This window comes from Lampris incognitus, chromosome 5 (assembly GCF_029633865.1).
Source record: "Lampris incognitus isolate fLamInc1 chromosome 5, fLamInc1.hap2, whole genome shotgun sequence".
NCBI classification, from domain to species: domain Eukaryota; kingdom Metazoa; phylum Chordata; class Actinopteri; order Lampriformes; family Lampridae; genus Lampris; species Lampris incognitus.
In genome coordinates, this window is record NC_079215.1 from 43,393,785 (window position 1) to 43,420,407 (window position 26,623).

The window sequence follows — 26,623 nt, forward strand, 5'->3', positions numbered from 1 at the left end:
TTAACAGAATAAAATTTCAAAACAAACATCATAACCTTTGTCTTGTTTCACCTCACAGCTGGATAGTGTTGTCCAGCTTTGAGATGAACTGGTGAAACTGGTTGAAATGAACTGGTAAGACGATCATAATGCTGTTTCTTAGATCTGGAAGCCAGTCTTGTATGCTGTGGATGCTCAGCAGGTCAGTGAGGTCTGACAACACAGGATTTCTGTCTATTTAAGAGTAGCTCGGTCATCCACTTTGTGGTTCACATAATGTTAGGCATTAGAATTTCCCATTACACAAATGGGAGGGGAAAATGTGTTTTTCCAGTGAGGGGACTCAGTAGATGCTTCAGTTCTGTCCTATGTTTGTTTGATTGGAGGAGGGGTGTTCCAAGCCAAAGAGGAGAGAGGGAAGGAGAACATGTAAACAGAGCAGCCTAGCCTGCCTATAGTATAGACACACAACCACTGCTGCATTGCAGAAGAACCACATAGACAGACAGACAGACAGACAGACAGACAGACAGACAGACAGACAGACAGACAGACAGATAGATTGCTAGATAGGCAGACAGACAGATAGATAGACAGACAGACAGACATACACATGCACACACTGCCCTAGCTGCAGTAACTGAGGGATTCAAGCCAAATTCGTTTTTAGGTCAGTTTGGAAAATTACAAATTGGTTGCAGCATACTGTAAAGTATGCATACATTAGATTAATCAAACAGACAAACAGACTTTCCTCATTTGAAACACAAGCACGGGCGTCCGGGTGGCGTGGCGGTCTATTCCGTTGCCTACCAACACGGGGATCATCGGTTCGAATCCCCGTGTTACCTCTGACTTGGTTGGGCGTCCTAGACACAATTGGCCGTGTCTGCGGGTGGGAAGCCGGGTGTGGGTATGTGTCCTAGTCACTGCACTAGCGCCTCTGGTTGGTCAGGGTGCCTGTTCGGGGGGAGGGGGAACTGGGGGGAATAGTGTGATCCTCCCACATGCTACGTCCCCTTGGCAAAACTCCTCACTGTCAGGTGAAAAGAAGCGGCTGGTGACTCCACATGTAATGGAAGAGACATGTAGTAGTCTGCAGCCCTTCCCGGATCAGCAGAGAGGGTGGAGTGATCTGGTCAATCAGTGTCTTCACGATGGTAGCCCTGCTAGAAACAACCGGGAATTTGAGTCATTATGGTCAGCTGAGTGTCAATTGTCTTTTGAGTCCCTTAAGGAGAAACTTACTTCGGCCCCTATCCTAGGCTACGCAGATTTTACTCTTCCATTCATCTTGGAGACAGATGCGAGTCGTTTGGGATTGGGTGCGGTCCTTTACCAGCAGCAAGGTGAACATAAGAGGGTCATAGCATATGCCAGTAGGAGGTTGCGCAATGCTGAACGGAATGACAGAAATTATAGCAGCATGAAGTTAGAACTACTTGCCCTCAAATGGGCTGTAGGGGAAAATTTTCGGGGCTATCTCCTGGGGTCGAAGTTTATAGCTTTCATGGATAATAATCCGTTGTGCCACCTAAAAACGGCTAAGCTTGGAGCAATTGAGCAGGGATGGGTAGCTCAGTTGGCGATTTTTGATTTTGAAGTGAGGTATCGCCCAGGGCGACGGAATGCAGCGGCCGATGCCCTCTCACGACAGCCGTTAGCAGGGGAGCCTGTTAATCAGTCAGAGGATGAAGAGTTTGACAACTGTGTGACCATTTGTAACCTCGTTCACAAGGGGACTGCTCTAGGCCCGGAATTAGTGACGGCCGGTGTCACTATGGAGGCCAATACATTTCAAGGAAACACGCCTACTCTTCCTGGTTACACAAAAGTTGAACTTTGTAACTTTCAAGCGAATGACCCTACAATCAGTGAGTTCAGGAAGTTTTGGGATAGAGAGAGAGAGCCAAATGGCCATGAGAGGTCTGCTCTGTCTAAACCAGTTAAGGCACTTTTAAAACAGAGGAAGTACACTCACCGGCCACTTTATTAGGCACACCTGTCCAACTGCTCGTTAACGCAAATTTCTAATCAGCCAATCACATGGCAGCAACTCAATGCATTTAGGCATGTAGACATGGTCAAGACGATCTGCTGCAGTTCAAACCGAGCATCAGAATGGGGAAGAAAGGTGATTTAAGTGACTTTGAACGTGGCATGGTTGTTGGTTCCAGACGGGCTGGTCTGAGTATTTCAGAAACTGCTGATCTACTGGGATTTTCACGCACAACCATCTCTAGGGTTTACAGAGAATGGTCCGAAAAAGAGAAAATATCCAGTGAGCAGCAGTTCTGTGGGCGAAAATGCCTTGTTGATGCCAGAGGTCAGAGGAGAATGGCCAGACTGGTTCGAGCTGATAGAAAGGCAACAGTAACTCAAATAACCACTCATTACAACCGAGGTATGCAGAAGAGCATCTCTGAACGCACAACACGTCGAACCTTGAGGCAGATGGGCTACAGCAGCAGAAGACCACACCGGGTGCCACTCCTGTCAGCTAAGAACAGGAAACTGAGGGTACAATTCACACAGGCTCACCAAAATTGGACAATAGAAGATTGGAAAAACGTAGCCTGGTCTGATGAGTCTCGATTTCTGCTGCGACATTCGGATGGTAGGGTCAGAATTTGGCGTCAACAACATGAAAGCGTGGATCCATCCTGCCTTGTATCAACGGTTCAGGCTGGTGGTGGTGTAATGGTGTGGGGGATATTTTCTTGGCACACTTTGGGCCCCTTAGTACCAATTGAGCATCGTGTCAACGCCACAGCCTACCTGAGTATTGTTGCTGACCATGTCCATCCCTTTATGACCACAGTGTTCCCATCTTCTGATGGCTACTTCCAGCAGGATAATGCGCCATGTCATAAAGCTCGAATCATCTCAGACTGGTTTCTTGAACATGACAATGAGTTCACTGTACTCAAATGGCCTCCACAGTCACCAGATCTCAATCCAATAGAGCACCTTTGGGATGTGGTGGACCGGGAGATTCGCATCATGGATGTGCAGCCGACAAATCTGCAGCAACTGCGTGATGCTATCATGTCAATATGGACCAAACTCTCTGAGGAATGTTTCCAGTACCTTGTTGAATCTATGCCACGAAGGATTAAGGCAGTCCTGAAGGCAAAAGGGGGTCCAACCCGGTACTAGGAAGGTGTACCTAATAAAGTGGCCAGTGAGTGTATATCCAAGATATAAGTGGGTTATTGTATCGTGTTGTCAATGTCCCTCACCAAGGTGAATGTCAACAGTTGCTCTTGCCCTCCTGTCTGAAACAACCAGTGCTAGAGAGTGTCCATGATCATATGGGTCATCGAGGCATAGAGCGCACTATAAATCTGTTGAGACAAAGGTGTTTCTGGGTTAGAATGTATAATGACGTTGAGATATGGATCAAGAAGTGTCAGAGGTGTATATTGACTAAGATGCCACAGCCTAAGATACGACCCCCTATGAAGTCGTTCATGGCTTCTAGACCATTGGAAGTTGTTGCAGTAGACTTTATGGTTCTTGAACCAGCATCAGACGGGCGTGAGAACGTCTTGGTGGTTACTGACGTTTTCACTAAGTTTACACAAGCCTTCCCCACCAAAGACCAAAAGGCAGATACCACTGCCAAGATTCTCCTTAAAGAGTGGTTTATGAAATATGGAGTACCTGAAAGGTTGCACTCGGACTGGGGCAGAAATTTTGAGAGCGAGGTGGTTGGGGAGTTGTGCAAACTATATGGAGGGAGGAAAATGCATACCACACCGTATCAGCCTCAGGGAAACGCACAGTGTGAGCGTTTTAACCGAACACTTCACGATCGGTTGTGTACGCTTACCCCAGCCCAGAAGCGCCGTTGGCCCAAACACCTACCTGAACTGATCTATGCTTACAACGTCACACCACATGCTACCACTGGGTACTCACCATACTATTTACTGTTTGGCGTTAATCCTCACCTTCCCGTGGATGCTTTACTCGGTAAGGAGCCTGTAGCAAACTCAAGACATGATTGGTTAGTTGTGCATCAAGAGCGCTTGAGAGATGCACATGAGAAAGCCAAAGAATACACTGAGCGCAAAGCAGCTGAGAGGATTGCTCCTCTGAATGAAAAAGTGTACTGTCCGTCCATTGATGTGGGTCAGTTGGTTTATTTGCACTACAGACCTCTAGGGAGGAACAAAATTCAGGACTCTTGGGGCCCTACTGTTTATAAAGTGATCGAGGTGCACGGGACTACCTACACCGTGGAGCCAGTAGAGGGTGGTCCTACTAAGAGAGTTAATCGTGTTGATTTGCGCAGTTGTTTTAATTCTGGTCCTCTGTCTGAAGACAAACGAATAACTTCCCCACTTGGTGTTTCATCTGTGAAGGAGTTGGTTTCTGACCCAGTTGATCCCGAGCTTGCTGAACCAGAGGGTGTAGTACTTGAGCAGGTAACTTATCCCCAGTTGAGACAGCCCACAGACTTGCTATCTGAAGGTGTAAAAGTGGTAAATAATAACCCCGTGGGGAATGAGTCAGAAGTGGTTCTGGTGCCTGTTCAGAAGGAGTTTAACTCTCCTGAGCCAGAAGGTGTGCCAGAGATGGTGGATGCGGGAATACATCCTAGAGGGCCCGAATCAGAGGTTAGGGTGCCTGTCCCAGCTCCTAGAAGAAGCCAAAGAGCTACTGCTAGTATCCACTCAAACCCATTTAATGAACCTAGGTCAACTTGCAACGCAATGTCACTTAGTCCTGAGGTGTTAACACAACTCATTTCAAGCCTTGGGAAGGTATTCTTCCAGGAAGCAGTTAAGGAAGTGAGGAACTCAAACTACATCACCGAGGGCGTTGACATTCATCAGGGGAGAGTGTAGCCGGGTGGTAAAGAACCGATCTTTCTTCCTGCTGTGAAACGTAATTTTGTACTGCCCCTTTAAGAGATTAAGCTCGACTCAGGGTTATAACGTCACACGCGCGACGCCTAGTTTCAGTCCGAGCAAGGATGGTGTGAAGCATGGTGGACAGAGATGCATAGCAGTCTGCATCGGGGTAGCCAGTTTTGCTGTAGCTGTTCTTGGCTAGCCACGCTGAGGAGGCCATCTTGAAACGTGGCTGCAAAAGCCCACTACTGTATTTCATTTGTATATTTTTCATTTGGGTACATTTTTGTATTTTATTTTCATGCGATCGGGATTTTATTTTGAACTTCACTGATATTTCAGTTAATATTGAACAGTGTTGTAACTCAGCGAAAGAGCCATTTCTAATGCAATTCGTTGTGAATATCTGTATGGCTTGGAATGTTATAAACAGCATAAGTGAATCCTTCTATTCTCCTATCGACCGCTGTCCTATTGAAGTGAGGCAGCATTCAGAATAAAAACCCCAAAATAGAATTTTGTGTTGTCCGGTGAGTTCATTAACCTAAGGACCCATCACACAACTAACGTTAGCGAGCAACACCAGTTACGTGGCGATATTTAGAAGGCGCAAAACCACCATCAAAAAGACAACCATGCCCCGAAGACGAGGAAGCCACCATCACCACCAAACCGAAAAAAAGAAAGTTTAGTGAAAAGTGGAGGTATGACGATAAAGGAGCTGCTAGAGGCTGGCTGGAGTATAACGCACAGACCGTGATAATGAGTTGCTCCGTCTGTCGCCAGCATATCAAAAACCGTAGCAATTCATTTGTCATCGGTAACAAGATAATGAAGGTAGAAAACATCAAGGAACATGAGACCTCTAGATGTCCCGTTACCTGTCCTCTCGGGCTCAGTCGGAGCCTGTCCTGACAACATCCTCCGTAAAGGCGCTAATAGCCATGTCCGAGCTGACCAGCATGGAAATCTCTCCGACTTCGAATGGATGTGCGAGTAAGTGAATTTAGTTGTCATCTCAAAATATCCTTATACAGTGTAAACAAAGTGCTGGCTGTAGCTAACGTTAGCCAGCTAGCACTAGTATTTGACACCTAGTTTGCACTAGCGTTAGCTGTGTGCTAGCTTCAACACCATGAAACAGGTTAAAACTGACCGGCGTGTCCGCGGTGGTGTAGCGGTCAAAGCATCGGCTTTGTGTCGATGCAGTTGCCCACTGGGGACCGGGTTCGCGCCCCGGTCTCGTCAGATCCGACTAATATGTCCAGACTCGATGAAGCAGCAATAATTGGTAACGCTGTCTTCGGCAGGGGGCGGAATTGGCAAGTATTAGTCACATGAATGCGTCTCTGGGTGTGTCAGAGAAAGCAGTGATTCGGCCTGGATCCGCCTTGTCACGAGAGTGGCGAGGCATCTCCTCCGAGACTGCCGGCCGGAGAGATGCAGTTGGCGAACGCATGCAGTGGATGTCTGAACTAAAATATGGATCGATCGGTCACTAAATTGGGAGGAGAAAAAAAAAGGAAAATCAGAAATAAAAATGATTAAAAAAAGAGAAGACCTCAACTCAGTCACACTCTCGGATCTACTGAGAGTGCAGCTGTCATCTCCCGAGATCAGGGAATATGACACAACCATTGCTGTTAATCTGTGGCACCTCTGTCAGGAGCAGGAGGCCAGACTTCATGGACGGTGCAAAGAGAGTGGCTGCTGTAGAGTAGTCTGGGACTAGAGATGGGCATGTGGAGCACTCGAGTAGTTACAATAATACTGCAAATAAAACATGAAATCATACTTGTAACATTTTACCATTTAACCATTCACTAATTTTACATAAAAATATTTTTTCTTCAAATCTGCACATTTTTAAAAGCTCTAATTCAACACAATACCTTATTCTCTCATTTATATGTACTGAAAACGTTTGTATGGCACAAAAAAGGCTACTAATTATTTTGGCCGTATTGGCCGGTAGATTTTTTCATCTACCAGTCCTCTTGGCCGGTAAGCCAAAAAGTTAATTTCGGACCCTGGGCACATGGTAGTCTGCAGCCCTTCCCGGATCGGCAGAGGGGTTGGAGTAGCGACCGAGACGGCTCGAAAGAGTGGGGTAATTGGCCGGATACAATTGGGGAGAAAATGTGGGGGGGGGGGGGGAATACAAGCACACGCACATACCAAATCCCACCTCGATCACACAGAGACATTACACACTTACACAGTTCTTAAGACACAACCTCCCATAATACTAAAAATGGTTTTTATTATGAAGAATACAAGAGTGAAAATATTTTTTTTTGTAGCCATACTTCACACAAACACCCACACATAAGCATTAATGCATGTGTGTACACACTGATGTAGAGACGACAAAGATATCGAGTTTTCATGCCAACTTCTTTCAGTGGTTGGTTTGGGCAGTATTTTGAAGGCAACGTATGGTGTGTTATTAGCATGGCATTTTTTTAAGGCTGCTGTATGACAATGCAGGAATAGATTCAATGCATTCTACCTTTCATGCTGCAAGTCATTTGTCAAGTTAGCAAGCTGCAGTTCATGTTAGAAAAACTTTTGACAAAAATTTAAAACAACAATGAAGTAAAAGTAAACCAATTGAGAAGCTCGGATTGCATAACAGGTAAAAAAAAAAAGCACAAAAAAGGCACTTGTTGCAAGGTAACTTTAGTGTTTTTTTACAACGTAAAAGTGTTTTGACAAAGGGCTATTTGCCAAATGCCTTACAATACAATGCCTTTGGCATCAGGCATTTTAAAGCCTCTTCTACCATATTAATTGAGCCCAGCCCAACAGTTGTAGAAAGTATAAAATTGAATCGAACTATGTCCCGTTCATTATAGTCTGTCAATGCATAGCAGTATGGGGGTGGATGTTGAAGAGCAGATCATCCTTCCCACGGCGAACTTCGAGAAGGACAGGCTGATTTCCCAGCAGTGCAGCTTGAAGGTCTTCAGTCGTCCAGAGGAATTGTCCATTCAGCTTGACAATGACGTCACCTGCCTTCATTCCGCTCCTGAGAGGGAGGGAAAGGTATCAGGAATCAGGAATATTTATTTGTCATTTTATTCCATGCACATGCGCACATGAAATGAAATAAAATATCATTTCCCCCAGCCCACAGCAGTGCAACACAAAGACAAAAACACATCCAAACTACAAGAACACATATATCCAAAATACAAAAAAAACCCTACAAAAACTAAAAAAACCCCACATATATCCAACATATATATATATATATATAAAAATCACTGTCCAAGAGAGCGAATTCCAGGATGACTGTCAGAACTGCCGGTCTGCATGGGCAGTCAGCTTAGCCTGCCCTGCTGCCGCATCCTATCAGACCGCCCTCTGTGTTTCTTCCTTTGGTGCAGCTCCAGGCAGGGCCGTGGTCCCTGGGCCCACCAGAGGCAGCAGACCAAGCTCTCCAAGCCAATCCAACGCTAGCTCTCCCAGCCAAACACCCCCGATACACCTCCCCGCACTCCACATGACAACATGAAAAACACAGTCAATGCTAGATGAGGCTGCCGCCAGACTGCCCTTGGTGTTATCAGAACTGCCGATCTGCATGGGCTAGCAGTTAGCTTATTCTGCCCCATTTCCGCATCCTGTCAGACCGCCCTCGGTGTTTCTTCTTCAGGTGCAGCTCCAAGCAGGGCCGTGATCCCTGGGCCCACACACCAGCTCTCCCAGCCATCAAATGACGACACAAATTTAGATGCAGAAATGGACAAAGTCATTGCATGAACGGTACTGGGTGAGGCCGCCACAAACGTAAGTTTGTGCCGCCATCTTCCCACACCAGTACTAGGTGAGGTCACTGCAAATGTGAATTCGCGCCACCATCTTCCCAAACTGGAAATGGTGTCAGGGTATGCTGGTCAATAGGTAGTACTATGATAGGAGAAGGTATATCGTTGACAGGTCCAGTTTAGGGGTGTCTCCACTGTTTGACAAAGAAGGCTGTAGCAAGGTGGCCCCACAGCCGGTGTAACAGCCCAAGATATACCCGCTGGCCAGACTATACCCAGGGTTAAAGTGGGCTAGCCTGTTTTATACCCCGGGTATATTATGGGCTAGTCCAGTTTATACCCCAGGGTATTATTTAGGCTAGGCTATTCATACCCCCCTAGGCCAAATTATACCCTCCACACTCAGACATGGGGTTAAAGTGGGCTCTCCTGTTTTATACCCCGAGTATATTCTGGGCTAGTCCAGTTTATACCCTGGCGTATTATTTAGGCTAGGCTATTTCATACCCTTCTAAACCAGATTATACCCAATTAATTACCCAGATTAATATTAATTATCCAGATTAATACAACATATTCCATTGCGTCACTGATCTTATCTGGCTCCTCCATTGGTCTCTTGGGTTGCTGGAGTTTGTCCTCTAATGGTGTCACAGGGGCGGTCAAGAATGGCTGGGTGCTCAAGGTCATGGGGAACATCTGATGATGATGTGGCATTTGTGTAGATCTTGAGGTTGCTGGCGTGGTAGGTGTTACTTAGGATCTTGTCAGTTTTTACATTTTTTAGTTTGACACGGCCTTTGCTGAGTGACTCAACAACAGTATATGGACCAGTCCAGCGAGGCTCCAGCTTGGATCCCGTCCTGTGGATATGTCAACTGTTTTTGATGTAGACTATGGACCCTGTAATAATCTCTTTGTTGCTTTCATGGCGATGATCATAATTCTTCTGATGAGACTGTGCACTGGCAATGTTGCTGGAGACTGTGGAACAGAGGTCTTTACAAATGGTGTGAAGTGTCTGCACAACATCAGGGCTGGCTGAGTCTGGAAGTGGTGCTTCATCACTCTCGTCAGCAAACTTCAGGTCGATGGGTAGCTTGACAGTGCAGCCGTACATAATTTCGCAGGGTGTGCACTTTGTTGAGGCATGGATAGATAGATGTATGATAAGAAAACTAAATGCCTGGAATGTACTGATCCCAATCATTGGCTTGGTCGCTTACTCAATGCAGCCTTGAGTGTCCTGTTGTCATGTTCCCTTTGGCTGTTTGACTGTGGGTGGCATGCAGAGGCTATACAGTGATCTGTCTGGAAACAGTCCATTAGTAAGTCAATACCTTTGTTTACAAATTCACAACCTTGGTCACTGATAAGGGTGTCCATGCAGCCTAGTCGACATACAACAGAGTAAAGGAACACTGACTTTGTGCTCTTGTCTGGGATAGCTGCGGCTTCAGAGCACTTGGAGAAATGGTCAGGGTAACACTTTAGTATGGGGAACATAGTCACCATTAATTAGGTGCTTATTAGCATGCAAATTAGCAACATATTGGCTCTTAATTGGTCATTATTACATACTCATTAATGCCTTATTCTGCATGGCCTTATTATACCTCAGAATTATTGCTTATTAGTAGTACCATCTCAATATGCTTTGCTTAGTATGGACTTTATAAGGTGGTAGTACCACAAGAAGAGTTATTCTCCCTTACTAACACTTAATGAATATGGTCTGTTCTTACATAACAAAACACAAAACTACAAGTGTTAATAGTGTTAAATTACTGTAAATTAAGTTTTTGTTACTTAGAATATGTTCCCCATACTAAAGTGACATCTTGATCATTACTAATTCACTAGTAATTAAGTTTTTTTATGTTCCCCATACTAAAGTGTTACCATGGTCAGTTATGGCGATGATGTACTTGTTACCGCTTGTAGTTTTTTTGAAGAGGGCCGATAATGTCAATCCCAGCCAGACTTCAGATCTTGGCAGGTACAGGTATTGGGTTGAGTGACGGAGCTTCTTTGCTGACTTTGGGATTACTGACCAAACAGTTCGGACATGCCCTCACGTATTCTTATACATCATTCTTCATGCCTCTCCAATAATATTGCTGAGATATTTTACTGAAGGTTTCATCTTTGCCAAAGTGCCCTCCTGTAGCTGGATTGTCATGACAGGCCTTCAGAATGTTGGGCACACAGGTTTTGAAAAGAGCCTCCTTATCTCCACGGAAGAGAGATCCACCGTCAGCATGAAATGGCTCTGCTGTTTGATGAAACTGAGACTTTGCATTCACACACTTGGCAGGATCCAGGTCATAGATATGCTGAGGAAACTTTCGGACAGAGCTGGTGTAGAAGTTCAAAATCTGGTTGTACGGGTTATCATCCATGATGGATTTTTTGTTTGAAAAAAAAAGAATAAAATTGAATAATACACATGTAGGCACCCAAAACTTCACACTTCCCCTTGTCCTTCCTTACTTCTTTATTTTCTTCCTTCTTTTTGTTATTCCTACAAAAACATATTTTATCATTGTAACTATTTAATTACACGTATAACAGTTACTGGGACAAACTGTCACATGGTAATAATTCCGAGCTATAGTTATTAAAAATATAAAATTAAAGTATTCACTGTAGCGCTACCTAGTGGTGTAGTTCCATGAGTATTGAGGTGCATGATTAAGCGGAGGTGTACTACATACATGTACACTTTCAATCTCTATCACCTTCCTAGCCTATTAGCTTTTGGCTACCTAGTAACTGTTTTTAGCCTTTTTAGCTAAGCTAATAAATATTTTAGCTTATAAACATCAGAAATGACAGAAAAAACTTGCTTTTTAACACATATATGTTCACTAGGAGCCTTCGTAACCTTGATCTACCAATCTGAAGGACATTTGTATGCATTAACGGGGGGGGGGGTTAATCTGGACTAGAGGGGTATAGTCTGGCCTAGCCCAAAATATACCCTGGGGTACAAACCAGCCTGGGCTATTTTATAGATTGGGGTATATTTTAGGCTAGGCCAAACTATACCCAGGTATAGTTTATACCTGGGTATAGTTTGGCCTAGCCTAAAATATACCCAAGTGTAATCTGGCCCGCTACACTGGGGGTCTCCCGCACAGAGACATGGGCAATGAAGGTAGCTGATTAAAAAACACGACGATTAAAACTTTTAAAATAACAAGACTGTTGAGCTCTTAACCACCACATTTGTCTGTGTCTCTGTGCCAGAGGACCCCAGCTGTAGTGCAGACTTGCAACAGTAACTTTGATGGTAGACCACGGGCCACAAAATTACAACCAGGCCTTGATAAAAATATAGTACATCTCAACACTGTGTGGAAAATGTTTGAAGGATGAAAAAGAGTCTTGAAGAATGTTTAATTCTCCCCAATGGCATAACTCTTACTGTCCTTGGCTGGGTTTATGAGAAGTTTTCTGCTCTGTAATGTGTTAGTGCGTGTGTGTGAATGTGAACGTACTTGTCTGCGGGAGAGTCTGGTATGACCTGGCGCACCAGAACGCCACTGCGAACATCAGGAAAGTCTGGGTTCTCAAACTTCAACTCTTCTATAAGACTGAAAGACACCAACATTGCAAAGATTTGGCACATTTATTTACTTTCACATTTTAATGTGGCAAAACTGTTAGTTCTGGTAGAGAACTAACCCTGCCAGAACTTTATCCCTCCCTAAATAACTACAACATGATTGTCAATCATTCAGAAAAGAGCCTATTTTATAAAGAAAATGGTGTAGTGTAGTGTGTGTGTGTGTGTGTGTGTGTGTGTGTGTGTGTGTGTGTGTGTGTGTGTGTGTGTGTGTGTGTGTGTGTGTGTGTCACAAACTCACGTGTCAGTGATAGTGAGCATCCTGATGCCTAAGAAACGTCTCCTCAGTCCTGACCCCTCTGAGAACAAAACATTTAATCATCATTCAATCATCAGCCTCACCATCATCATCATCATCATCATCATGGGGGTCAGATGTGTTTGGATCTTTATGCAAATACTAATATTGACGTGAAACCTTTATTACAATAATGGACCTCATGCAAGAACATTAACGTTTTTCTTAATTTCTCTTGGAATTGTTCTTATGAGAACAGTGTGAGAAATTAACGCTGGATTTACGAAAACATCATTAAACACTCCATGTTGTTTCTACACATGTACCTTGAATATTGAACGTAATTTGTTCATAAATTGAATGCACATACCAATGAACCTACAGTTAGCATCATTAGTCTAAAAGGCTATATAAGTGTAACCGGTTATTTTTTCGCTCGGTGCGGGATTCGATACGGGGTGTACTGCACCACAAGGCGACATCACTAACCGCTCAGCTAAAGGGTCAGACTCGTTAGCTAGGGACTAACGTGTCTTATTAGTAGTTTACAGTCGTCACCCTCCCCGGAAGCACGCCCTCGCGCTTTGTTATTCCCGCGCTTCGAAGAGACTTCTGAGGATCTGCACACTTCCGGATCCCACCGCTGCCACCAATGTAACCGGTTATTTTTTCGCCCGGTGCGGGATTCGATACGGGGTGTACTGCACCACAAGGCGACATCACTAACCACTCGGCTAAAGGGTCAGACCCATTAGCTAGGGACTAACGTGTCTTATTAGTAGTTTACATAAGGATGGCTGATAGTGAGTGTTGGGCAGAAGATTGGGGGAATATCGACAGCTGATCAGGGGCTACACCTTTGAATTAAGACATACCAGTATGAAAGTGACCAGAAAGGAAAATGAAAGTTACAATTTCAAAAATCAAAGTGCTGTCAAACTAACATTTAAGTATAAAGTTATTCAGCAGAACGTTAATGAGTTCTCACCAGTTCCATATGAATTTTGTCTGTATTAGATAGGCTTGCTTTACCCTATTTCACTTATTTGAACCTGCACTAATATAACTGATAGAAATAGATCTTCTGAGAAACGACAAAAATATTATTATCCAAAGCACCTTGTTGGTTTCAATTCATCTGAACCATCAACAGTATTTCTGCCTCCATATTTCAATAAATGAACTGAGACTATATTTATCTCAGACAGGTCTAAAGTATTTCCTAAAAAACCTAAACATGATTATTTGTGTGTAGGCCTACTACATTTATTACTATTGTAATTGGGCCTGAATTAATCTTTTTAAATTCTTTAATATTAAAACTAGCAGCGACTTCTCCCTCTTCCAAAGACTTTGTTGACCAATGGGGCTGTTGTGTGTATTTGTGTATGACGAATATGTTTCAGTGTAAAATCATGTTCATACTAACAAACCATTCCAAAAATATGGATAATTTTGGTGAGTGACACGAGATTTCAGGAATAGTTCATACATATACTTCATCAATAGAGCTGTGTGTACAGTCATTGCTAAAGGCCCATCATGCATCGACTAAGCATCCACCTACACTACGTATGTCCTGCACTACTGTTCTCTGCACTATTTGTGAAGTCCTGCATATCTGCGTGTCGTATGTCAGTGAATGTCAAAAACCCTGTACTGAATGAACTGAATGAATGGGGATTCTAATTCTGATTATCTTTGACCTTGGTATAACCATTATAACCATCAACAATGACCAGGGGATACCAAAGCCGGGACAGACAATTCAGCATGATAATCACGACATTTGTTAGAAATGGAAGACCTGGAGATCAGGTGTGCTCTCGACGGAGATGGCAGCTTGACAGAGGTGCTCGGGTAAATCCGACACTAAAGCGTTATTAACAACAATACGACTCCACTTTTATCATTAAGAACTTGTTAACAATAGTTTGGAATCTTTTCTTTAACTGAAATACCAATGTCGAACCGTGAAAACCAAAAAACACTGCGCCCAAAAGATTCAACTCAACCATCTAAAACCAGCAAAAAACATGGACGCCCCTGGCATCATGCCAGAGGCAGATACACTAGCTTCATTGCCAGACAGAGAAACAGATGAGCCTATACTGAGTTTTCTTGCTAAAATGATCAGTGCAATCCAGGTATCTAAGCAAACTATTGGAACAGCTGACAACAGAAATCAAGGCCAAAATGGAAGATATGGAGGATAAATTTGACAATTTAAGCTCCCGCATTGGTGAAGCCGAGGACCGGACTGAAGCACTGGAGGGCGCTGCAGACACGAGTACTAACCAGTTGGAAGCAATTAAGGAAGAAATGAGAAAACTACAGAAACAGAAGACCTGTCCTTTCCGATGGTCCTATGTTTGTGTTAATTCAGCAGCTCTTACCTCTGTCGGACTGCAGTTCCTCTGATACGCGGTTCAGTCCTCTGTGCCGCCTGGCCTTGTCTATCAAAACAAAAAAGAGAGTTCAGTTTTACTGCAACATAACCAGCAGGTAGAGTATTCCTTGAAAGCAGTGGAGTTTAATTATGTGCCATAAAGGGCAACGTGTATACAGGGTTTCATTCCAAGCCAACACTACACCAGCTTAACATCTCATAAGGCAAAAATTCATGCTTTTTCTTTTAGTCACTTTTGGCTTTGGTCTTTTTGCTGTTTCTACTCTGACCCCTGACCTTTGCTGTGTTCAATCCGTGAATCTGTGAGGAAGTGGCTGATCCTGTCAGAGGGTATAGCAAAAGAGATCCCGGCAGTCACCTTCAGAGTGTTGATACCTATCACCTCGCCATCCTGAAACACACACATGCATATTACGCATTTTTAGACAGCCTTGTGTTGTTAAGATATTGGTGAATATTCTACAGTTGAGAAATCATAGCAAAGTACTCACCAAGTTAACTAGAGGTCCTCCAGAATTCCCGTACTTAACCAGAGATGAGGAGGAAAAGAGGAAAAAGAAGACTGATGTAAACATGTGCATGCACAAAGCCCATAATACACATGCAAAGTGCCTTTATCCGGCATAATATGAACTGTATGCACAACAGGAAATGTGACCCATGTGTGAGAGTATGTGTGTCTGTGCATAGGAACAGCTCTCTGGGTGCCGAAGAGCTTGAGCACCCTCAATATTCTTTTCTCCATTACCTCAACCCCAACTCCAAAATTTCAAATAAAAAAATATATATGCTTAGCTAAATCAAGAAGACATTGTTGAGCAGCTGAACAACTGTGAAGAAGTGTGTTATGAGCCAAAAAAATAAAATGAACCAAACACATAATGCATGATTCAACTTTGTGACTTTACCAAACACATGACTTTAACTAAAGCTGTATGCTATTTACACCTCCTGTGTTTGCCTAAAAAATTGATGGAAAATGTATGGATAAATTTGTTATTTGAAAATCAAGATGGGCAACCTCTGCAATTCCCTCTGTTGACCCGTTGCCTCTGGGCTTGAACAGAACAGCACAGGCTAGCAACAATGAGGAAGGTCATGTTAGTTTTGGCAGTGAGCCCAATAGGATCAGACAACAAACACAGAGACAAAAAAAAACCTGAGAAAACACATTTGCCATATCAAATTAGCTTTAAAGGTAAATCCAGATTCCCTTTTTTCATAGTGAATTTTCAAACAGCCTAGAATCTATTGTAGCCTCATGTAGGCCACATTCTTAATGGGCCACTGCCTTGTCAGTGTGAAAAGACGAACTTCATGTTTTCTTGAAGCTGTACCATTGCATTTAAGAAAAAAAAAATATAAGAAATGAAATGGCTTTTTTTTCCACATTTGTTACATTTCAGAGTGCCGGCTTTCAGTAGTGAAACTTGTGTGCTTAGAATATCAATAATGTTCCAAAATCTATTACATTTCTTTTTCATAGGTAGATATAAGAAAAATATTGCGCAAGCTAGTCCAAAGTTTTGGTTTGCAGTTGGATCGTCTACACATGAAAATCCCCATTTCATTTTCATGACAGTAGCTAAGTTTTTTTGTTTGGGAGAAAATGGGAAAATACATACTATGTGCACTTTTATGTCTGTCCTATAAGATGAGCATCCACAATCATTTTCAAAAGTTGGTGCCTTTGTGTTTGTGTGTGCGAGTGGGTGTCTGTGAACTAACATTAATGATGGCGTCAGTCTGGATGTAGTCCATGTCCGAGTCCCTGATGCCAAGCTCTTTACCGTCTCTCTGGGCCGTGCTCACGATACCCGTGGTGACGGTGTTCTGCAGGGCAAAGGGGCTGCCAATGGCCACCACAAACTCCCCTGGCCTCAGATCAGCAGAACGTCCTAGGGTCAGCACGGGGAGCTTTTTCTGCTCACACACACACAAACAGCAAACACACACAGATGCAAAACACACACACACAGACCAATGGATATTAAAGACAGAAAACCACTGCCTACATCACAGAAACACAAATACATGAAGGACAGATGAATATGAGGGGTTTGTCAGAGTGAAAAAAAGAGACAGAGGCAGAGAAACAGACTAGGAGACCAGTATGCTGCTGAAAAATAGTCCAAGTATTTCAGATATGGCTGTTAGAAGACACACATATATCATCCTGTCTCTCTCTCTGGGTCACAGAGCTGGTATTTACACAAGTATTCCCGCAAGCTAGTCTAGTTGGAAGACCTGAATCTGACACCCGAAGAGCTTGGCAGAAAAGTACCAAGACATGAGTGAGCTCTTGTGCTGTAATGTATTTAGCGCTTATAAATTAATACATTTGAAGGACAAAGATGACTAAATATTCTCACTCATTTTGTAAATAAGGTGGAGAATATCAGGTCCCAAATCCAGCCTGACCCTTGCATTCTTTCCATCCCCCATGTTAATTCTGCCTCTTTTACCCAGTTTCAATACATTACAATTTAGACATCTTACCCACTAAGCTGCTCAAGGAGGTATTTTCCACTGTTAGCCCCGCTATTCTGCAAATTCTTAAAAATTCTCTGGCCTCAAGTTCTTTTCCAGACAGTTTAAGCATGCCATTTTTCACCCATTACTAAAGAAACCTAATTTGGATCCCCTGTCCTTAAGTAACTATACACCAATCTCCAAATTGTCTTTTTTATTTAAGGTTCTGGAGAAAGTAATTTAATCTCAGTTCATATCTTTTATGAATACTAATATTGTTTTTAACAGTTTCCAGTCTGGATTTAGAGCACTTCATAGTACCGAGACAGCTCTAGTTCAGGTTACTGATGACATACTGCTGACTGCAGACAGAAGTGACTGCTTGATTTTAGTTCTTTTAGAGTTAAGTGATGCCTTTTTGTTATTGATTTTCCCCCCTTTTTCTCCGCAATTGTATCCAGACAATTACCCCACTCCTCCGAGCCGTCCTGATCTCTGCTCCACCCCCTCTGCCAATCCAGGGAGAGCTGCAGACTACTACATGCCTTCTCCGATACATGTGGAGTCACCAGCCGCTTCTTTTTCACCAGACAGTGAAGAGTTTTGCCAGGGGGATGTAGCGCGTGGGAGGATCACACTACCCCCCCCCCTGCACAGGTACCCCGACTGACCAGAGGAGGCGCTAGTGCAGCAACCAGGACACATACCCACATCTGGCTTCCCACCCGCAGACATGGTCAATTGGGTCTGTAGGGACGCTCGACCAAGCCAGAGGTAACACAGGGATTCGAACCACCAATGTCCATGTTGGTAGGCAACAGAATAAACTGCTACCCTACCCAGACACCTTTTAAGTGCTGCCTTTGACACAGTTGATGACGGTATCCTCTTACATTGCTTGGACACTTGTGTAGGCATCAAGGGCTTGGCTCTTAAGTTTATTACGCTCTTACCTCACCAACAGAACTTTTTCTGTTGTTCTGGGTAATTCTAATTCCTCAATGGCTCAGTTGAGTTGTGGTGTCCCTCATGGCTCAGTTGTTGGCCCCTTCACTTTTCTATATACATGCTGCCCCTTGGCCAGGTTATTCAAAATCATGATGTGTATTACCATTTTTATGCTGATGACAATCAGTTGTTTTAGTGACACTACATGCCATTAAAACTAACACATTCTAGCAGCCTAGTAAATCTCACAACTTGCCTCCTCTGGTATTAAATCCTGGCTGTCACAATTTTTTCTTAAATCTAATGATGATAAGTCTGAGGTCATTCTCTTTGGTCCCCCAAATTCCGTCAGCCCTTTTGCTACTAATCTTGGTGGTCTGTCAAATAGTCTTAAGCAGGCTGCTAGGACTCAATGGGTAATATTTGATGCTAACCTCTGTTTTGATAATCAAATCAAACATGTTCAGTCATGTTTTCTCCAGCTCAAGGTAATTGCTAAAATTAGGTTATTTTTATCAATTGCTAAGCTACAAAAAGTTGTACATGCTTTTATCTGTTCTCAGCTTGATTATTGCAACGCACTTTACTCAGGTATCAGCTAGGGCTCCCTCCACCTTCTGCAGTTGGTACAAAACGCCACTGCTTGGCTCATTACCAGGGCAAAGAAGCATGATCACAGCACCTCTGTGCTTGCCTTCCTACACTGGCTCCCTATTATATTTCAAATTGATTTTAAAATTTTATTGCTCACTTTTAAGGCCTTAAACGGTCTAGCTCCTAAATGCATTTCTGATTTGTCGACCTGGTAAACGCTCTCATGACCATAAAGTTCTGCAGATGGAGCCCTGCTGGTTATTCACAGGGCTTGGTTTGTCACAAAGGGTGATCAGGCTTTTGCTGTTAGAGCCCCCACACTATGGAACTCTCTCCAATTGAACTCAGACAAATTAAGTCACTAGCTTCTTTTGAATCTTGTCTTAAAACTTGTCTCTTTGCTAAAGCTTTTTGAAATATTTTATATTTGTTTTTATTTATTTATGCTGTTTTTATTTCTATTCCTACATATTTGATCTTATTCATTTATTGTTGTTACCTCCTCTTTGCTCATGTCCTTTGGTCTTATTCTCATTTAAGTTGTCTGATTTTATTCCTTTTGTAAAGCACTTTGTAACATTGTTAAGAAAAGTGCTATGTAAAAAAGTTATTATTATTATTATCATTAATACATGGAAGAAGAATCATTTACTTGTACTACATACAATCCAACTCTAATCGTAACCCCAAATCTAAAACATTTTTATATAATATCACTTTACGTAACATTTTTCAAGGGGGTTCCTGAGCTGGGAAAAGATTTAGAAGTTGCTTGAGTAGTTTTCTAAGTATAGAAGTGTCTTGCATGTTCATAGATGCAAGCATGTTCAAGCATCTACATGTTTCTGACTATGTCTGTGAATATGTGTGTGTTTGTGTGTATGTGCATGTATGTGTCCCGACCTGAGAGTTGACCTTGATGGTGGCTATGTCAGACTTCCTATCCACATCCCTAACCACAGCATCGTACACATTGCCATTGTGAAGTTGCACACGCAGCTGAGGCTGTCCCGACACTGCAGAAGCTGTGGTCACCACGTGAGCGTTGGTCACAATCAGACCTGAGTGGGTCACAATGAAACCAGACCCGCTCGAGAGAGGGAGGTGGTGACCAAACAGAGGATGTCTGAAAATAGAGAGGGGGGGGGGGGTTAAGAGAGAAAGAGAGCATTGGGGTGGCTCTCTTACAGAAGTCATTTCATTGCAGGGTAAAAGCAAACATGTGGTCTATCTGTCGCTCTCTCTCACAGACACACACCTCAGAAAAAGTTCAATGTGGACGACAGCGGGGGCTATCCTCTCCACCACGTTGGCAATGAAATTGAACTTGTAGCGAGGACTGTTGGGATGAACAGGGGAAAGACCTACAACGAAATAAAGAAAACCACCTTATTAACACACAAACACACACACACATGCTCTAGAAAAGGCACACAAGTACATACAAGAACACGCATATGCACAAACACAACCACAGACATACAGCACGCTAAACTTTCAATATGAACTCTGATATATTCAAAATCAGAATCATCTTCATTTGGCCATGTATGTTTGCACATACATGGAATTTGACTCCTATCTAATGCCTCTCAATGTGCTTACATTGAGTGACAACTCAACAATCTTCAGGAATATATACAAGTAATGACTATATACAGGTGAAACAGGAAGGCAATGGTGCAGAGTGCAAAGATGCTGGAATAAATGTTAGCAGGTTACTTATATAGTACATGAGGAAGATGGACACTACAGAATATGCATTATACGTACAATATACAGTATATACTGCGTGCTTAGATTTATCACGACAATGTTAAGTGTCCATCAGATTGACAGCCTGTGGAAAGAAACTGTTTCTGTGCCTGGCTGTTTTGGTGTACATACAGAGTACTGTACGCCAAAACTACAGCTACAGTTGAACAGAATTTGAGAACAGGATGTCTAAATGCAGAATGCTGTTCTACTTCAAAATCTCAGTCATTAATGTGTTTGCTTTTCATTTAGTAAAATAAATACATACAAGTTACTTCACACATCACCTCCAAATGTCACCTCTTATGCCCGATAGTGAAAATGAATGCCGAGACAGAAATTCCAGAGTTGTTTGTTTGTGGGTTGCACAGAGGCCACAAATAGTGTAGACAGAGTTCTAAAAGGCACAATTGTAATTACAGAGAGGATGTGAAGATAATCATCAGCGAAGATTTCCTTTCCTGGATGACTGCTAATCTACCATCGTCTTAAACTGAGACCAGAAGGCCTGTGGCAAATGTCTACAAGACACACGATTGCACATGCACGTGAAAGCTAACACACACACACACAACATCACAGCCCAGGCATTGCAGTTATGCAGTGTACTATGATTAAAAGGAAGTGCCCATTTATGGTTGATCCTCTAATCACTTCCGTCAAATGGTTCGTCTAAGTTTAATGACCACCCTAGAGATCCCAGTATGGGTGGAACTTAAAAACCTCCTTTTTTTTCACTTGAAGAGGATAACACCCGAAAGTTGAATCAGTTCATCTGGACACGTTTAGTGGAAGTCCAGATGAACCGATTCAACTTTCTGAGATTTCCTTACCTGTATTATTGAGCATGCATCAAGATTTAAAGAGGATAAAGTCTCTTATACAGGGGGATCCCAAAGAAGTGCCAACCAGGGCAATAAAAGACCCTAAAGTTCTGACAGATTAGCCCATTATAAACTACCATCAGACATGAATATAGCCCGACTGTACAGTGTGAAGCTCATAAAGCAATATTCTGTATCTTCAAAGCTTCTGTCTTTTAATAGGCCCTTTTAATGTCTTTTAAAATCAATCTTATGATATAGGCATTTTACATGGGGGTGATCAATTTTAATATTCAGCATTTGACATCTATCTCATTTAGTGTCCCACCATAAAGGCCAGCGGTAAAAGATAGCAGTAAAAAAAAACAACAACAACAAAAAAACTAAGTAATTTTGAAGTGAGAGTACAGTGGAGAATAAATAAATCCCAAATTGTCTCTTTGTTGTCCTTTATAGCGTGTTAGTTATGGCAAAAAGTTTCTGTTTAACAGATGCCCCGGTAATCCTTTATTAGCTCCACAAGGCGACCCGTTAGCTGAGGGCTGCTGCAGTTGATGGAGCAGCGGGGCGTGAATGGAAATGTACCACCACCCAGCAACAGTACTTACATTCATTTTCTAACTGGCTTGCCTAACCGGTCAAATTGGTCGACCTAAATGCAAATAGTCAAATAGTAGCAACTACTGGGTAGGTAGGGCGGTGTCCCACCTATTTAGCCTACTGGGAAAAACTCTGGGGGAAAAAACAAACTGGAAAGTCCGCGGACCAAATCCATGCGTGATCATTAACAGTCTTTCTCGCCATGTTTCTAGCACTTTCTCTCTAAATCACTCTCTCCTTCCAGCTCTGTCATTTCTTCCACTGTTCAGGGTGGACTGGTTAACCACGGTATAGGCTCACTCACCTGTATCAGATAATGGACAGGGTCCTTTGTGGGCTTGGGTGACCTCCGGTCTGCCCTCCTGCAGGGCAGCGCGGCTGGCTGCCCGCATTTTACACACGCTGCCGTAGGTCTTCCCATCGCTCCCACACACCCGGTGTCCCGCTTTACACCGGCAGACACCCTTCGCCTTGGCGCCCCGCCAACTCCCCTCCACCGGCTTGCACTCCAGGCCGTCCCCGCAGGGCAGGTGCGCGGTGCGGCCGCAGGGCTCCCCGTCGCCCGCCGCACACAGCAGACAACAGCGGCACCGGTCAGGGACGTACCCGCCGGGACAGCGCGGACTCGGACACTTGCTGACGTCGCAGCGGGACGGACACTTGCTGGGTCGCGATGTTGCTCCGATGACATCGTCCAGAGCAAGAAACGCCAAAACCGCAAATAAAACCAACTGCATTTTTATTTGGTTCGCCTGCGCGGAATGTGTCGACTGGAGTTTGGGATTAAATGTCTTCACTCAGTCTCGCCAGATGTCTCTTTTCCTTGTGGGCTAGACTTTTCCATTATTTAACCACTGGTGAGAGCCCTCAACTAAATGAAATGATAACAGAAAACCTATGAAACTGCACTCATCAGTTCGTTATGAGGACTGTGCATGTCAGTAAAACAGCCAAAATCAAGGTTCCCTCTTCATAGCACTGCGCGGATATGACGCGCCATTGTTAGATGTGTGATTGCCAGCGGTCTTTGACAGACCTGAAGATAGTTTATGCCCGGCCCTCTGTCTTTAAAGCCGGACCGAGATCGAAACACTATTATTTTCTAATATAGCGTATGATTTTAATTATCATGTATTTTTTTACTGTCTTTTTAATAAAATTAAAAATCAGCAATTCCGTTTTTGTTTTGTTTTTTATTTAAAAGACCCCCCTTAGTTCAGCTTCTCTTAGCTGATCTTTTATTCTGATACTCATGACGTCATCGGACTTCATTTACATACTGCCTATCACATCAACCAAAATATGAAACTCCACCCACCTTGTGTCAACCTGTGCTTGTAATTGTCACTCAAAAGTCAGCTCATGAATATTAATGAGGATTAGACTACTCCCTTACAGTTCTTGAGACAACTGAGAAGTTACGGATAAAAGAGTATCAAAAACAAAATATAATATGTAATTTACAAATGACGAGGATGTATAAGGTTTGTAGACAAGAAAAGATAGATTAGTGATGTCAGTTTGACTTTAAAGACTCAGCGACGGGCAACTTGTGTCACTTGTCTGTCATGCCGAGCCAGTTTGATCGAGTCACACCGTCTAGAGGAAAAGCATAGAAACATACCCTGTCACAGTTAAAAAGGAGTCTGTTAGTCGAGAATCCCCCCCCCAAAAAAAAACATGTAACGTAAGCATCTTATTTCACAATAGGCCTATGCAAAGACCACTGCTTATCCTACAGAATGGGTCAATCCAACACTTTTAATCGGATTACCCAACCCGCAGCCACCTCTGTCCATCTGGCTGTACTGTAAATGTACCTAACACTGCTGAGACACTGAAGTATGCAATGACCACAATCGCCTGTACAGCCTACCTGAACAAGTAAACTTTTGCAATATGAAGAGATCTTTATTACATGATGCTAAAAAGCTTGGTTTGTCATGTCGTGCCCAACCAGGTGTGTCTAAGACTACAACATTTAGGCCTACAGTAAAATTCTTTTTATCAACTACCACAATATCATCTTTTATTCCTTGTGTGTGTGTGTGTGTGTGTGTGCACGCGTGCATGAGAGAAAGAGAGAGAGAGAGATTGTATGTGTTGTGGGGTCCTTGCATGGTACTACAAAGTTGGGTTTGTCCAGAGCAGAAGAACCAGCATGTAGAGATCAGAAGAGCTTCTTCTGATCAGATCTGATATGCTGGTTCTTCTGATCAGAAGACCAGAAGAACCAGCATATAGAGATCAGCATATAGAGATTTGGATATATGGGGCAATCAGATGAAGAGACAGAAAACAAAGGTATTAACAATACTACATTTAACCTTCATGCTGAACTCCCATAGCTTCTAATAATGTGAAGTTGAAGCTTCCAGCACCACGGAGGTGCTGTTGTGGAACAGTTTCATTTGACATCCCCGAGTTTAAAGGTTACCAGTTACATTTTTTAGCATCCCTTTTTTTTTTTTACCATATTTCTCAGGATCATCTCATCCTTTACAAGTAGATTAGTCAAGTGTTTTTTTCTGCCATGTTTATTTGGCTCTGAGAACCAATATGATTTATTTTTCACATTTATTTTGCTTTATAATGTTATACTGGCACCAAGTTAACATGCAGAACCCAGCTCCTTCTGTTTCCAATTCACACACAGGTGTTCTTCTACAACAGCTTCCCCGTGATGTGTTCAAAATCACATCGCACCACATCTGGTCTCAACTCATCTGGTCTTTTCTTTTATTCTTTTTGTCCATTATTCTTCCCTGGTCCATCCTCTGTATTACCAGGGTGGGAGGAGGTTGCATGTGGCTCAGCTTGGCTTTTGTAGTTGAGTTCATTGAAAACATTATATTGTCTTCAGGGGAGTTAGGAAAACGCCCCCCCCCCTTTCCTCTCATCCTCTTCAATTGTTCTCCTGCCCTCCTCTGTGTAGCTGGTGAAGAATTTCACTTACCCTCGCCAATACTTGCCAGTAATCTATTCCACGTTTCCATTTTCTAGCGTTGGAAGAGTCTGGTAGTCTTAACTACTCTGGGATTCTACCAGAGATGGAGGGAAGATGGAGAGAAGAACCAGATGACCAGGATTGGAGTGACAACGTATCAGTCAGTGTTAAACTGGTTGAAAATTGTTCCTCAAGGTACGCAGGAGGCAGTTATAGGCACTGTACACTGCACACAAGGTAGATGTATTGCTGCTTCTTTACCAGACATTGTTAACAGATCTAAGAGTAAAGACATTTATGACTGATGCTGTATTTTTTAAGGCTGTGGTCCTATCTGACGGCAACACGATGTCAGGGCTCACCCACATGACGGCTTTACCAGATGAGAACAGAGATGTTTACTTGTTTCTTTGGCTGGTCCTGTAGAAAGATTGGTTGGTTAGTCAGTTAGTCTGATGATGCAGATAATCATTAATTAAGAAAAGACTCAGCTCTCTCTTTTTTTAGTCAATTTTATGGCACTCATTACTTTCATATGTGCATCAGAGGGGCAGCACAAGTTTTGATAAACCATATGAGTTGAATTGGTGCTCTGGGCATCAACATCTGTCTGATCATATCAGTAATGTCCCTCTTCTGTCTCAGTCCTGTCTCACACGCGCACACACACACACACACACACACATTCTTCTTTTCTGTGTCAGTAGATCTTTGGACCTAGTCTTTGTGTTGGTCTCCTCTGCTGTAATATCCTGTTGTGACTTCCACGTCACCAATTATAAATCCACTATTTCAAAGTTTGACCATGGTGAAGACTTCAACCTGGCTGGTATAGTGAACTTTGATGCCAAACCATGGAGTATGTACATGGTTGTACATAGTACATGTACTGAGTGTTGGGAACGAGAAAGGACATCACTATGTTCCTGTACTTGGAGGCATTGCCCTTAGTGGCCAAGGTACTTCATTACATCTTGGAGCATACTGATAACAGTCCAGCGTCGACTGGGTTGTTGTTTAGTTACTGAAGACTAAACTAGAGTCAGTAACAACAATAAGCAGAGGAGCTGAGAGAGAGAGAGAGGAAGTGGAGTCACACTGTTGGCCATTGGTCCAGGCTCACGTCAATCACAGAACCTGCTGAGGATAAAAGGAAGTGCCAGGATGATGATGGCACCATCATACACCTGGGTTAAGTTTTACGTTAACATCTAGCTCAGAGAATTTGCTAGAGTAAGACATTGTACTCTCAGTATTGGTAAACTACACTAACACGGGAAAATTAGACATGGATGAGTATTAAGTAAGATGAGCATTAGTTAAGGCAAAATCAACAACCTGCTACAGGCTAATGGTGAAAATGTTCTCTTGATACCCCAGCTCCATTTGGGATACCTTGCTACTGGAACCATACACCGTACTGCAGCACTACATACAGTATGGCAGCTCACTTGAGTCTCAGAAAGCTTCATCTTCCCACACTGATTCTGACGTGGGAAGATGGCGGCGCAAATTCACGTTTGCAGCGGCCTCACCCAGTACCAGTGTGGGAAGATGGCAGTGCAAACTTACGCTTGCAGCAACCTCATC

General features: G+C 43.2%; 1 protein-coding gene across 1 annotated transcript; it reads right to left on the reverse strand.

Annotated features, from left to right (window-relative positions):
• Positions 1-7,239: 7,239 nt before the first annotated feature.
• Positions 7,240-23,093, reverse strand: LOC130112764 (serine protease HTRA3-like). Its single transcript, XM_056280247.1, has 10 exons — positions 22,391-23,093; positions 20,166-20,271; positions 19,811-20,033; positions 16,622-16,816; positions 15,385-15,417; positions 15,170-15,284; positions 14,880-14,939; positions 12,487-12,544; positions 12,118-12,213; positions 7,240-7,872 (listed from the first exon to the last, which is right to left on the reverse strand). The coding sequence occupies exons 1-10, from the start codon at positions 22,821-22,823 to the stop codon at positions 7,704-7,706; spliced, it is 1,488 nt and encodes a 495-aa protein (XP_056136222.1). The 5' UTR covers positions 22,824-23,093; the 3' UTR covers positions 7,240-7,703.
• Between the last annotated feature and the right edge of the window lie 3,530 nt (positions 23,094-26,623).